Below are 15,228 nucleotides of genomic sequence, written 5' to 3'. Positions count from 1 at the left end.
TTTTTAATTATTTGTAGAGACAAGGTCTCACTATGTTGCCCAGGCTGGTCCCAAACCCCTGGTATTAAGTGATTCTCTCACCGCAGTCTCCCAAAGTGCTAGGACTATAGGCATGAGCCACCATGTCTGGACCCTATTTTAATATTTTGGATTATTTCCTTGGGCTTCTAAAATGTATTGCCAAATTACTTTCTAAAAATGGTTAGCCAATTTATATTGCTTTCAGTTACAGCATAGTCTTAACGAATGTTGTCAGCCTTCTGAAAGTTTTTCAGTGGGAGTAGCATCCTAACTATAAAACTCTTATTCTGTGATTTTTAGAAATATGAGAGAGGTTGGCATTGTCTGCATCCACTTCTCTCAATGGGTGTATGACCAAATATGTTTTGGAGAATCTTACAATAAAGGCTCAAAGAAATCCTGCTTGAAATACTAGACTTCATTAACCCACATTTCCAAAACTTAACTAAAATGAGATTAATTTTTCTCATATAATCCATTAACAAGAAACATACCATATAATATCTGTGGGAGAAGGAGTCCGCTTATGATGCAATAGAATACTTTTTGGGTAAATAGTCTCATGCAAGAGAAGCAGTAAGGTAGCCTGTTCTAACATGATGCCACTCTGAAGGTAAGAGACCTTACGTGCTAGCTGCTATAACTACTGGCGACGTAAGAGTTAACAAAACCAAGTCCCTGTCTCCAAGTAGGCAATAAAGTGGGAAGACTGAACATTATATATTCAACCATTTAGAGGAAGCTTCTGAACACATTGTTTTGCATGGACTAGGTTTTCATTTGAAGAATATTTGAGTGTTTTCTATAAACAATGTTAATCCTTGGGTTAAACAAAAAATAGACACATTACACTTACCATCAAAAAGTCATCACCTTGGAAAACATAAATAATTATAATATGGAATGATAATTACTGTGATGGTATATACAGAGTGTGCTGTAGGAACACAAAGGAAGGGAACCCAATTCACCTTATGGGTCTCTCCTATAGGGATTTGGTTCACTTAAGAGTTTTATCCCAGTGCCATAGAAGTGAACGCATATTTGTTTCAGTGCATGACTCCTGTGAACCGAAACCATCTTAATTGGCGAAGACAATATGTAATTTTGATTTAGAACATAAATTTGCCAAATTCTGCCCTCCCATTTGCTATTTTATGATCAATGTAATCTTCATGTTACTTCTCTATTAAGTCAGTTCTTTTTTTTTTTATTTTGTGAGATGGAGTTTTGCTCTCTCACCCAAGCTGGAGTGCAGTGGCACAATATCAGCTCACTGCAACCTCCGCTTCCCAGGTTCAAGTGATTCTCTTGCCTCAGCCTCCTGAGTAGCTGGGATTACAGGTGCCCGCCACTACGCCTGCCTAATTTTTTGTGTGTTTTTAGTGGAGACAGGGTTTCACTGTGTTGGCCAGGCTGGTCTCGAACTCCTGACCTCAGGGGATCCGCCCATCTCAGCCTCCCAAAGTGCTGGGATTACAGACAGGCATGAGCCACTGTGCCCGGCCTGTAAGTCAGTTTCTATCTGTTCCACTGTGGAAAGGGAGCAAGATAGGAGTAAGAATCTTATATTGCATATGTGTGAGATTTTAAAAAATGCTTACAGCATAGCAAGAAAAGTCAACATAACTCTTAACAGTCTGGAAACTGTTCTGTAGCAGATGGGAGGTGGAAAGTAGAGCTTTGGTCTATCAGTCTTGGTATCATCAGGTACTGAAGAAATTCTGACCTTTGTAGGATGTGATGGGAAAAAAATGAAGCCCATGAAAACTATAGTTAAAAAAATTTAAATAGTAATTTTAAATTATAAGGGTTGCTTACCACTGATTCAGAAGAAAGACGAGTTAGAGATACTGTTTGAGGATTGCAGGCAAGGCTTGTCTGTGTAATTTTGATTGTTTCTAAATTAATAGAGATAAAATATGTTATTAGCTATGTTGCAGAGCAGGATTAACTTGGCCTCTGCCCAGTAATTATCATGTGGTCACATGCAAGAAAGACAGTCATTGAGAAGTCTGATGCAACAGGGACATCTGTATAACAGGCCTACAATTATTTTTTAGGGGAGTTGGAGGAAGAATGAAGTCATTGGCAATTTATCTCTCTGTGATCTATCACTATGTAAATACCTAACTTTCAAAGCAGCTCTGGTCACCATTTCCCCCTTTCTCCTTAAACAGATGGATGTTTGTGATTTAGCATGAAGTTCATGAACTAAGAAAAGCAGTTGGGCACAGAATCCTGTATCTTTCCATGCAGCGTATCTTATTACCTTTAACTGTCTGTTAAAATCATGCTTTTAGTTTTACCTTTCCATAATGAATTGCTGTCACCAGGCTTAGCAAATGAAACAGATTACTTATGGTAACTGTAAGTAGTTATGCACTTCAGATCCTTGACAGAGCCTTCCCAAAGGACAGGCAATGTCTTTCAAAATCCTATTACAAGATTTTATTTGCAGATGCTATGAACAGAAGGCTAGAGCCTCTATAGTTTATTGCTACTCAACTTCATCAAGTCTGCTCACTCTATTGAAAACTCTGGCAAAAATGATATACATTAGCTCTTTTATTCTTTTGTTACCACTCTGCGCAAATAAAAGCATATTGGGGAATTTAATGAAGCAGTATGTCCTTGGAGGGAGCTTTAAAGATTCTGAGTGTACAACTATTCATCTTTAATACTCGAGGTTTCTGTGTAAAACTGGCAGGAGCAAAATAAAGTCTTCACAGACCCATGTTTGCCACATACACACTTGAATTGCGTAAATGTCTATGTGGTGGTGACCTTGGAGATGGATGCATTCAGCGACTATTGTAGTGGCTTTTGAGATGTGTCAGGGAGTAGTGAGGTTAGTGAGAACTACGGCAGAGCTGCTGGAACTGTGGGACTGTTTTGGAGATGGTCTGCTAACTCAGGAAGTGAAGACTATGATGTTCAAACGAAAAACTGGGGGAGGGGTTGATTACTCAACAATTACCCAATTCAACCCAAGGACACATTCTGGAATCCATGCTGGATGAGAGTACATCTTAGCTTCCTTTGGCTTTGCTAGGTATAGTTGGCTTTTTATCCAAATCTGGGAAAAGTAGCCGTGATGGATCTGTGCTGCAAAGATCTAGAAAAACATGAAGTTTAATATTCCTATGCTTGTCCTGAGGTATAGGCTTCAGGTTATATGGGATTCCTGGCCTGCCAGCTTAACTCTCCTTACTGGTGACCGTAAGAACACAGGCATATGTTGATAACCTTGTCAGAAGGATACTCTTGATTGTGCTTAAATTTCTAAGCTTCAGTAATTTGTTAGTAATTAATACTTTTATGCCTCCCAATTGATTAGAAAAAATACAAGAATATGGGTGGTGCTGTAGTTGTGAAATGAGCAGCCCAAATGGTATTGGAATCTATAGTGGCTGGTTCTTTATTTTTTTGTAGACTTAACCCTGCCCATATACCACTTGCTTCTCTTCCTCTGGACCAGCCTCCCAGGCTGCTTTTTATTGTTACTTTGAATGTCGGAGAATGCAGTTCTCTGTCTTACTCTGGGGGAATGCCAAAGGAACATGTAGTCATTTAGCCTGTTAGAAATTCCAAGTTGCAGCAACTCTAGATATATGTGACCAGATAGTACTTAACTCATTGTTAGTAGGGATCTCACCAGTGACAGCTACATGAAAATATTATTCCAATAGCTTAGTAAATATAGCCCTATACAATAAGTGTCAGAAAACAGGGAGATATTTTTCCTCATTTCTGAGACTGAAGGCCTCTTCCTAACTGGAGCCACAAAATCTTTAGTGTATAAAACATCTTGATATGAAGTGAGAAATGGTTGATTTTTTTTTAAAGCAATTTAATGTTCTATTTGTTTACTACTAAACATTTCTGGGTATAATAATTCTTATTTCCCCATAACTACCAAGAATTTTTAGAATGTTTTGGGGCACAAAACACATTGTATTTTAGACATTGAAAGGTCATTTTCATGTTTGCCTTGGAACTTAATCTGCAAAAGTTTATGAGGTAATTTCAACAGATCTCACAAATGTTTCCCCAACTATATCTGTATTTGCAATAACATGGAAATTTAGTTTAAAACATTTTATAGGTGTATTTACTGAAACATACACACCTTTACTATAGCATATCAAATTCACTAGAAAGCTTTGGGTTTGGTTATTAGGGCTCATAGTGAATGTGGAGTCTAAGACATGATAGTACTATGACTTCTGTAAGAGATACCATGGAAGCTAAAAAATTAGATATCTGTGCAGTACAACACGTGGCAAGGCATATGAAGATGTTACACATTGTTCCTCCCTAGCTTTAAGGATACAAATATAGCACAAACAAGAGGTATATGCCAGCTGTGGTCTGACTTAGAATTGTTCCTTAATTCTCCAGTAATAGTATTAGGAAATTGTAATTCTGCCTTCTAGATTATTAACCTTGTATACATGTGCAAAAAAAGCATATACTGTGGATATTGTTATAAGAATATATTCACACACTTATTTTTAAACATTAAAAACTTTTTATTATGGAAAATCTCATCTTTAAATCTTTCTTTTATACCCCCAAGTTTGGTATCAATTCCTTGTGCCTGAAGAACTTTCCTTAACATTTCTTACAGTTCAGATCTGTGACTAATAAACTCTGTCATGTTTTTTTGGTCTGAAAAGTCTTCATGTCTGAGAGATATCTTCTGTCAGCATAGAATTTGGGGTTGGTAGTTTTTTTTCTTTTTTTTTTTTTTTTTTTCATTTTTTTTTCTTTTTTTTTTTTTTTTTTTTTTTTGGGGTTTTTTTTTTTTTTTTTTTTTTTTTTTCCTTTCAGTGAATTAAAGATGTCATTCTGTAGTTTTCTACTTTGCATAGTTTCTAACAAGAAGGCTGTTGTAATCTTTGTTTTTCTGTATATAATGTGTCTTTTTTTACCCCTTTGGCTGCCTTCAAGATCTTTGTATCTTTGGTTTTCAAGGGTTTGAGTATAATATGTGTCGGGGGTATGTGTTTGTGTGTTACATTTATCCTGCTTGGGATTCTCTGAACATCTTGGATCTGTGCTTTGATTTCTTTCATTATTTTGGAAAATTTGCAGTCATTATTTTTTCAAATATTTTCTCTGCCTCATTCTGTCTTCTTCTTAGATTTCAATTACACATATGTCACATCATTTGTTCTTGATGCTCTATTCTGGTTTTTAAATCTCTCTCTCTCTCTCTCTCTTTCTCTCTCTCTCTCTCTCTCTCTCTGTGTGTGTGTGTGTGTGTGTGTGTGTGTGTGTGTGTGTGTGTGTGTGTGTATGTGTGTTTCAGTTTGGAAAATTTCTGTTAACTTGTCATTGAGTGTACCAATTTTTTTCCTTGCCTGTGTTTAGTACACTGATGAGCCTGAGAGAGCATTCTTCATCTTTGTTACCATGTGTGTTTGTTCGTTTTAGCATCCCTGGATCCTGTCTTATAGTTTATATTTTTCTGCTAGAGTTTGAGACTCAGGTGTCGGACATAGATTTTCCACTTGTTTTCTTTGATTTTTGGTTTCCTCTTCTATAAAATAGAAAAGTCAGTAGTAATAGTAACTAACAGAATTGTTTTGGGAATTAAATGCGGTCATAGATAACAAAAATGTGTGCCCTTGGGCAAGCCCCTTTGTCTCTGGGCCTCAATCATTCTCATTAAAGGCTTGGACTATATGATTCCTTTGGTACTATTTAGTTCCTCAATTGCAAGATTCTGTGAAGGGGAGAGACCTAACATTTACGGAAAGCCTGGTATTAATCTCATGTAGAATCTGAGAAAGGTGTAAAATCACATTTAAAAAGTTCTTTTGCAAAACAGTTTACATTTGCTAGATCTATGTAGAATTTTAATTGGAAGAAACAGACAGCATTAAATCCTGTTGCCACTTGGTTAAATCTGTTAAAGAATTATTAAAATTTTTCAGCTCTTGGGTTTTCTGACTCACTTGAGAAACTTCATGGCTCCTAACATATTTCACTTGCTTTCTCTGTACCAATAGGATTTTAAATTATTGAGTTGGCTTACAAGGAGAAACTAATAGAGGCTGTTACTTTTTACTAACTAGTGCAATAGACTTTGGAGTAGGCTTTGGAATAGGCCTTGGAATAGGCTTTGGAGTCAAAAACTTGGGGACAAAGACTGATTGTACAGGTGTGAAGCCTTAGGCTGATTATTTAACTTCAGAGCCTGAGTTTCCTCGTCTGTGAAAGAGATGATACCTACGTCATCTCTATTCTACCTTTTGAAGGTAGAAGACACAGTGTGTGTGAAGCTGTGAGTCTAATGTTTGATTAACAGCAATCAATAACTAATGGTATTAACAATTATATGTGCCACCATTGAGTCAAATTTTTAGTAAGTATAAGGGAAAAAGAGAGTTTAATATTCTTTATATCCTTTTTAGTGGGAAGGTCCACTTGGTGAAAGGATATTTTAACCACAAAGAGAGGGTTAACTGAAAAGTATTGATGAATAATAATAATAATACCCAAGAACTGAGTGCATGCTGGGTGACAGGTGCTCACATGTACTCCTCAGAACAGCTCTGTGAAGTAAGCGACCCCTCCTTTGCTAAGTCTTCCTTTGTCCAACTTTTGTTCTTCCACTCTACTTTAGACTCTGTCAATATTTTTTATATAAAACTCCTACCCTCTTTCCACTTCTCATTTTCAGTGAAAGAATTTCTGTGTATTTTGCACAGAAGTAACCCACAGCAAGTTGAATGGAGTTGTTGAGATGCTGAATCTTTGTATTTTTCTAGTCAAGAGTGAAATATCTCTTCCTTTATGTTATAGATGAAAATTTAAGCATTAATGAACTGAATGTTGGTCTGAGGTAAAAATACTAAGAAAATAGTTGTGGATAAAGAAACTACTCAGCCAACCTGAGGCTTCCCCTTTCTTCCCTCCCCATACATGCTGTTTGTCAAGACAAACAAATATAGCATTTCAAAGTAGCTTTTGCTTTATAAATTATCATAGAATAAATATAATGAATATCAGAGATGTGTCCAAATTCTGTGTTTGGAAGCAATTTTACTGTAATGGGTATTATTCAAGACTGAAATTATTTAATACAAAGAAACATTCTTCATTCACACTGTGAACAACTGTCTTCCAAAATACCACAATACAGGCATTCTTAAATGAATAATACAGGGAATTATGTCAAATTATTTTGCAGTTTTTTCCAGTCATAACAAAGTTTTCACCAAAGTGCATTCCTGATCATAGATTTTTACAGTTGGAAAGAACCTAAGAGGTACAAACTAACTCTTTCCTGCCACCAAGAGAGATGAAGCAATTTATCTAAAGTCATGTAGCTAACTAATGACAGAGCCAGGGAGAGAACCAGTGCCTCATCTATTATGCCACAGTGCTGCATTCCTCTGGAAAAAACTGCCTATTCATTCTTGGTTTTTAATGCTAGTTAGAGTCTTAGGGTAAGGTTTTTTTTCCATGACTAACTAGTGTTCTTTTGTTTTCTGTGTGGGTGTTTGGGAACAAGCTAACTGGTTGTGTTTTTTGTTTTGTTCTGTTCATAACAATTGTACAGTGTAAGGTAGTAACAGAGCATTTGTTTGGTTAACACTTTAGGGGTTAGGAAGAAATGGTTTTAACTCAAATTCTCTGCCCTCATTGTTGATAGGCAAATATTTTAAAGTTGTGTTTCTTAACCTGGGGTTTGAATTCCCTAAATTCTTATGAAAGTTATGTGAATATATGATTACTTTTAGCTTGGAGATGGAGTTTTGTTTTTGTTGCCCAGGCTGGAGTGCAATGGCGTGATCTTAGCTCACCTCAACCTCCGCCTCCTGGGTTCAAATGATTCTTCTCCCTTAGCCTCCTGAGTAGCTGAGATTACAGGCATGCGCCACCACGCCCAGTTAATTTTGTATTTTTAGTAGAGACGGGGTTTCTCCATGTTGGTCAGGCTGGTCTCGAACTCCTGATCTCAGGTGATCCGCCTGCCTCAGCCTCCCAAAGTGAGGCACTGTGCCTGGACTATGCTTACATATTAAGAAAAGAATCTGTAGTTTCCATCAGGTTATTAAAGGATACATAGTTCGATATTATGGTTTTAGAGGAAGAGAGAACTTAGCCTGATTACACTCTATATATTCTAATTTTACCAGAGGGCTCCCTTATTTTCAGCCCCCTCCTGCTGGTGCCCTTTCTTCCTGACAAGCCTTTTCCAAATAACTTTGTGAATCTTGTCATGGAAGCCACTGGAGGCCTCAACCTTTTCAGAGGAACCTTTCCCATAGGCTTTCCAAGAATATCTTATTTCTCACTTCTCTGCTTACTTTTTCCAGGCGAAGGTGTGAGACTCAGGGATTTTTGTTCATTAGAAACTTCAGGGGGGTTATTTCAGTTACATTTCCATTAAAAGGAATTTGTGAGCTGACCTGAGATCCTAAGACTATTGATATAAGAAAAAAAAATGTAACTAGAATTCCAGTCAATTCTTTGCAAATTAACTTTTAAAATGCCTCTAGTTCTGTACTTCAGGATTCTCTGTGTTTGATCTAGAAACTCACATTTTCTAGGAGCAAAATGAAAATGCATGAATTTGCATGGATTATTTAGGAGCTGCACAGATCTGTCTATAAAAGCGGAATTTTTTCTTCCTGAATATTATTAGACTTAGAAGAATCTACCCCTGATAGAAATCCCCCCCCCCCCACCTTGTTTTTTTTTGAGATGGAGTGTTGCTCTTGTGGCCGAGGCTGAAGTGCACTGGCACGATCTCAGCTCACTGCAACCTCCACCTCCTGGGTTCTAGCAGTTCTCCTGCCTCAGCCCCCTGAGTAGCTAGAATTACAGGAGCTCACCACCACGCCCAGCTAATTTTTGTGTTTTTAGTAGAGATGGAGTTTTGCCGTGTTGGCCAGGCTGGTCTCAAAATCCTGACCTCAGATGATCCGTCCATCTCAGCCTCCCTAAGTGCTGGGACTATAGATGTGAGCCACCAGGCCTGGCCTGAATAGGAATCCATTTTGATGGGCATCCTTCCTAGGAGATAACATATATATATATATATATATATATATAAAACAGCACATTCTTTTTTTTTAAGTTTGGCATCTGAACACACAAAGAAAAAGCATTAAGACTGAATTTGGAAGAATGTATTAATTTATTTATTCATTTTAAAAGCCCTTACTGAGTACATATTATGAATCCTCATGCATCATGTTAGATGCTGAGAAATAAACCTGGTCTCTTTGCTTGTGAAACTCACAGTCTGCTGGGGACACAGCATAACAAATAAGAATGACAATTTTGCCTGCTAAAAACTCCAGTATAGGTACCAAAAAAGCAGTGAACTCACTGCCGGGCCTGACCAGGAAGAGGATTGGAAGTAGAGCCAGGGGAGTATTAGCTGTGGGAGTTAGCATAAACGTCACAGAAAAGATGACAAATATTTGAGTTGTGTCTTAAAGGTTCAACGGAAACTTGTTCGACAAAGAAGGGCTCTAGCTGTAGCTGATGTATTTGTGCCCTTCTAACTAAACTTAACATTTAACACTGTCTCATTTTGTGTTTCCAATTAGAGCTCCAAAAGAGAATGGAAGCCACTGGAGGACCGTAGCTGCACAGACATACCATGGCTGCTGCTCTTCATCCTCTTCTGCATTGGGATGGTAAGGAAACTCTCATAAATAATCCGAACCTGGACTCATGATCCAAGGGAATGACGAGGAGTTAGTTTAATGAGGGGGCTTGTTGTGGAATATACCATTCTTCATACAATTCAGTGGTTTTTTGTGTCACCCTTGCTTTTTTTTCTATATGAAAACTGAGCTCAAACTAAGGAGCAGCGGGGACTCATATGACATTCATTAGATCATTTCAGAAAGCACATCATTTGATGTAAGTCTCTAAATAGTGATCTTGATGGGGTGGTGAGCAAAACAGTGACCATGAGTCAAGAGCCCTGTGTAGTCACGCAACCCAGTCACACCAACTTGTTGGTTATCTTTAGGGCAGTCAGTTCCTCTCAGGGACTTAGTGTTCCATAGTTCTTCCTAGATGGGAGGCTGGTTGCTCACTGCTCCTTCCTCCTTCTGCCCATCCTAGACCCCTGCTGCCTGCTGTGTCTTCTGTAATGAGTGGCATCTTTCAACTGGAGATCAAGGGACCTGGTGATTTTCCAATGGGTATAGAGAATGGAGGAGCAGAGTGCTGGTATAAGGTATTCAGGTTGTGCACATTCAATTGTATACCCACTCTGCTGTGCAGGAGTTTCTAACACAGACTTCAGTGGCAGTAGAGTCCCTGCCGGTGTGCTGGGCTGGAAAAAAGATAGAAAACTGCTATTTTTAAAGTGGACTGATATTTAGAGATAAAAAGGACTCAGAACTCCTCATTTAGTCCATCGCCCTTATTTTACAGATTGAAAACATCAAACTCAGAGATGGAAATGACTATTCCAAAGCCATGCTGCTAGTTCATGACAGAGCTGGGAACAGAGCCCGGGTCTGTTTACTTCCAGGTCAATGCTGTTTCTAACACCCCATTTCCTCTTCCTCAAGGGGACTGTGCAAACACCTTATTCCTCTCTCTTTCTTAGTCTTTATGTAATTACGCTACCTCAGGCAGCCGTTTTATTGCTCATGTGTATTTTTAATCCCCTTCTTACTACACCTTTTATAGAGTTTCTTTAGGAAAATCTTATTCTTTGTCTCCTCTAACTGCCCACCAGGCCAGCGCCATTTTTGAATCACAGAACAACCATAATCTTGACTAACAGGCGCAATTGTAGCTACCAGATCTGCCCCTGAGCAAAGGAAAAGAAAGCAATACATTTTAATAAGATCTGATAAATCTGGTAAAATAAGGAGTGTTTATTTTAAAGATAAAAGCACAGTTTCACCAAATTTAGGATATTTAGGAAAGGTCTCCTAATTTATGACTTATAAGATATTGCTCAAAAGTTTACTTTGTTTAATGGAATGGCAACTGAAATATATGCATGAATGTTTATGCAGCATGTGAAGAAATTTTTTTTTTCTTTTGGAGACGTAGTTTCGCTCTTGTTGCCCGGGATGGAGTGCATGGCATCATCTCGGCTCACTGCAACCTCCACCTCCCAGGTTCAAGTGATTCTCCTGCCTCAGTCTCCCAAGTAGCTGGGATTACAGGCATGCGCCCAGCTAATTTTGAATTTTTAGTTGAGACGGGGTTTCACTTTGTTGGCCAGACTAATCTAGAACTCCTGACCTCAAGTGATCTGCCTGCCTCAGCCTCCCAAAGTGCTGAGATTACAGGCATGAGATTACATGCCTGAGATTACAGGCATGAGCCACTGCATCCTGCCAGAGAAAGATTCTTTGATGACAGAATTAGTCCACGGCCTTTCCCCACTCCCTGAATGTAACCCTGGGACAAATAGAAGCTGACCTTTCAAAATTGTTTACAAAAACATATACTATGCCACCCAAGGCGGTTTGAATTTTCTGTACTAAAATAAGTCAGGAAAGTGCAATCATTAATGTTAATAGGCTGATTTGGGAGTGACTTGACACTAAGGAGTTATTTGTTTACTGAAACATTTTAATGCAGTGGTAATTAATATAATGTTGATTTCAGTGTGATGGTAATTAAGACCCACTGTGTGAACTCTTAAATGTTGGCATAACATTGTTTTCGAATGATTCTTTTTAATGGATTACCTTCACGGAATTAAGCTAACATCATATTTTGCCATGTAGAAACAAGAAATCTCAAAGTTCTATTCACTAGCACAACAGAGATTCAACATTTTTTGGCTTCTGGGTATTTGTTTTAAACGATTTTTGGAAGATTTCTTGATTTCTCCCTCTTTGGATTTCATTCCTTAGTACTTTTAAAAGGAACATTTAACAAACATTTGTTGGGCATTAATCTATGCTCAACACTTTAGTACGTGTGTGTGTGTGTGTGTGTGTGTGTGTATCTTTTTAATTTTTTTTAAAATACTCTATGAAATAGGTTTTATCCCCTGCTTATAGACAAAGTATAGCAAGGTTAAATATTAGCTTGTCTAAGAATATACTGCTGGAAATAAGTGGCAAAGGCAGAATAGGAACTGGAACTTTCTGGCTATGTTCTTTTCATTGAGTGACCCAGCTGCCTGCTTTTCTTACAGATTATTTCTTCTTAGTCATCTTGCAGCCAGATACTCAAACCTTATCTTTATTCTCTGTCTTTATTTGCATTTTTTTGCTCACTTTTTGACACCTATGGTCTAGTTCTTAAATATTGTAAGATCTTGCCATCTTTCACTCATCTCTATTAAATCTCTAGACATGTTCATCTCTTCATCAATGTTTGTACTTCTCTTTTATTTCTTTCCTTAGTTTCAAGATTTTTCTAATACTTGAGATGTCTAGAACTTAGAGCTTTCCAAAGCAAATTGCTATTAGCCTTCTTAAGCACTATCTTCTAAATTTGAACTTTCCTTTTTCATCACTATTTTAGAATTACTGGGTATATACTTACTCTGCTCAGAAAATTGCTTGTAACATTGCACTGCTAACTTTGCATATTTCATTAAGGTAGTAAACAAGTGGTTTTGAGGCCTAGTAGTACATTGAATTAGCTTGGATCTTTTCTTTGTTTTTTTATTATTATTATTAATTAATTTATTTATTTTTAAGATAGTCTTGCTCTGTCATCCAGGCTAGAGTGCAGGCTGCAATCTCGGTTCACTGCAACCTCTGCCTCTCAGATTCAAGCAATTCTCCTGCCTCAGCCTCCTGAGTAACTGAGATTACAGGCATCCAGCACCATGCTTGTCTAATTTTTGTATTTTCAGTAGAGACAGGGTTTCACCATGTTGGCCAGGGTGGTTTAGTACTCCTGACCTCAATTGATCTGCATGCCTCAGCCTCCCAAAATGCTGGGATTACAGGTGTGAGCCACCATGCCCAGCCTAGAATTAGCTGGGATCTTTTCTTTAAAAAAAATACCAAACCTAATTCCTCAGCCCTACCTCAGCAATTCTTATGTAATCTCTGTAAATCTGATGTTCAACCAAAGTCGAGACCCACTCTTATAGGCACAGATGAACCACTGAAAAGTGTTGAGCAAGAAGTGCTATGAGTGGGTTTAGAAAGGTGGCTCTGGCAGCTAACGTTAAGGATGGCTTGGAAGGCGTAAAGAGGTTTCAAGAGACCACTTTGGAGGCTGATGTAATGGTCCAGATAAGAGGTGAAAAACCTGAAATAAGGTAGTGCTAAAGGAGAGGAAGAGAGAGATTGAGGAATTAGGATGAATAACATTTATCAATGATGTTATCAGTGTTGTAGACAAGTGAGAGACAGATCAAGGATGACTAAGAGGTTCTTGTGTTAGGGGTTAAGGATAGGTTTTTCAGCTCAAATCCCTCCCCAGCTCGTCCTAAGTTCTCAACCATGGTTTCTGTACACATTAGAAAACGAGTGGAAGGGATAAATAAAGCACCACTTTATTAGTAGGTACTTGATTATGCCTAATAAGGTACTCCCTGGTAAAAATGGAATGAAACTTGGGCTCAAAATGCTAAAGTTCTTTCCCATCTAGGATGGTCTGACTTCATTCTGCCTCAGGGAGAGGTGTTTGTCAGAAAAGGAGAAGAAGGGAGAATGGATATCTACCTGGACAAAATCTGCCCAGATCAGGTTACCACAAAAAAGCAAGAACAGAAGAGACTGGATGGCCCTAAAAAGAGTGCTTACCATGGAAAACAGAAGCTACACAGACCCCCTACAACTTACTTACCCTAGTAGTTATTGCTGCTTACTGTGAGCTAAACACTCTTCTTAGCGCTTGACACATAGAAACTCATTTAATTCCCATACCTTCTCAAGGAAGTATACACTGTTGTTATCACATTCCCATTTTACAGAGAAGGAAACAGAGGAATAGAGATAAGCTCAATAACTGTCTAAGATTACATAGTGGCAGCCCTGAACCCAGAAGAGAAGAGGGAGAAGGGGAGGCCTCGAGACGTAGTCCCCACTCTGTTGTCTAGAATTGAGGACAACAGAAAAAGTTGTTCAGAACATGGACCCATAGGACACAGTAACCTTGTTTGCCAGTGAAATGTGATCTCATCAGTATCTCAGGCTCTGACCAAATTGCTTGGCATCACCTCTTCCTTTAGTGTGGTGTAAGGAAGCTAGAGAGTGAGGGGCAGAGGCACAGAGAGAGGAGACTGCAGTCTTCCACTTGGTATCTTGTGTGTGCCATCTCGTAGATAAGTGGTGCCACTGTTGGAGATAGAGTATATGCAGGAAAGAGAAGTGTGGAATGAGAAAATGAGTTGTGGACACGTAGAATTTGTTGGTAAGGAGAAGCAATTGGAAATGCAAGTTTGGAATCTTGGAGAATGATCTGGACTAGAGTTGGATTTAGGGGACATCTTGCATAGTTTGTCCCTTCAAACTGCTTTCAAGGAAGGACCTTTTCTATTTTATAGCATTGGTTTACTTCCCAGGGCATGCTGTTTCTACCTCATTAACTATTGTTGAGCATGCAGAACAAAATGAGACATTCACTGCAGTATTGAGTCACCTGTTTGATGGGCTGTTCTTTGCCGAGATCACAGAAATGAGAAGAACAGCATGCCGAAGATTACCATAAGGTTACCTGATCGAAATGACTTTCTACTTTCTGTTAAATATGTTTCTTTTCTTTTTTTAAAATATTGTGAAAAAATGTACCCAACATATTTACCACTTTAGCCATTTTTAAGTATGTAGTTCAGTTAAATCCATTTGTTTTTAATCTGCTTTTGCTTTATTTATTTTCAATCACTGTAGTAAATCAAACCGGTGTGAACTTCTTCCTTCATGTATACTCTCAAAAATTGTACTCTCTATCTGCTTTCCCTTAGAATCATAATACATTGGAAGTGGAAGGGCTTTAGAGATTAATCTAATTCTATCCTTGTGATGATAAGGAAACTGAGGCTTAGGGAATGAAAAGTTACTTGCTCACGATCATAAGGAGCATTCATGGCAAAGTGGGGGTCAGTTTTCAGTCTTCCTTGTCTGTGTTCTCATCCTTGTTCTAGCTGGCCATGAAATTGAGCATCTAATTTTGCTTCCCCTTGCCCATTATTTTCTTCTCTCAAGAACATTTCAGTTCTATTAGGGTAAACCTTGCATTTGTAATATACCCAATAAATGCTTATTGAGTGGTTATTTCCTAGGCTTT

At 38.2% G+C, this 15,228-nt stretch overlaps 1 protein-coding gene across 5 annotated transcripts in view; it reads left to right on the top strand.

Annotated features, from left to right (window-relative positions):
- Positions 1–15,228, top strand: part of SLC44A1 (solute carrier family 44 member 1) — a 184,704-nt gene that overhangs the window by 43,854 nt on the left and 125,622 nt on the right. For 4 of the 5 annotated variants that reach the window (XM_017527757.1, XM_017527756.1, XM_037738225.1 and 1 more), the window contains exon 2: positions 9,600–9,689. In XM_017527757.1, the coding sequence (XP_017383246.1) occupies positions 9,600–9,689 (90 nt within the window). Of the gene's footprint in view, positions 1–9,599; positions 9,690–15,228 lie in introns of those variants that run through there. The other variant, XM_017527758.2, reaches the window with a different exon arrangement.

The sequence above is a fragment of the Cebus imitator genome, unplaced genomic scaffold (genome assembly GCF_001604975.1).
Source record: "Cebus imitator isolate Cc_AM_T3 unplaced genomic scaffold, Cebus_imitator-1.0 Scaffold51, whole genome shotgun sequence".
Lineage (NCBI taxonomy): Eukaryota > Metazoa > Chordata > Mammalia > Primates > Cebidae > Cebus > Cebus imitator.
This window is presented reverse-complemented; position numbering and strand designations above follow the sequence as displayed.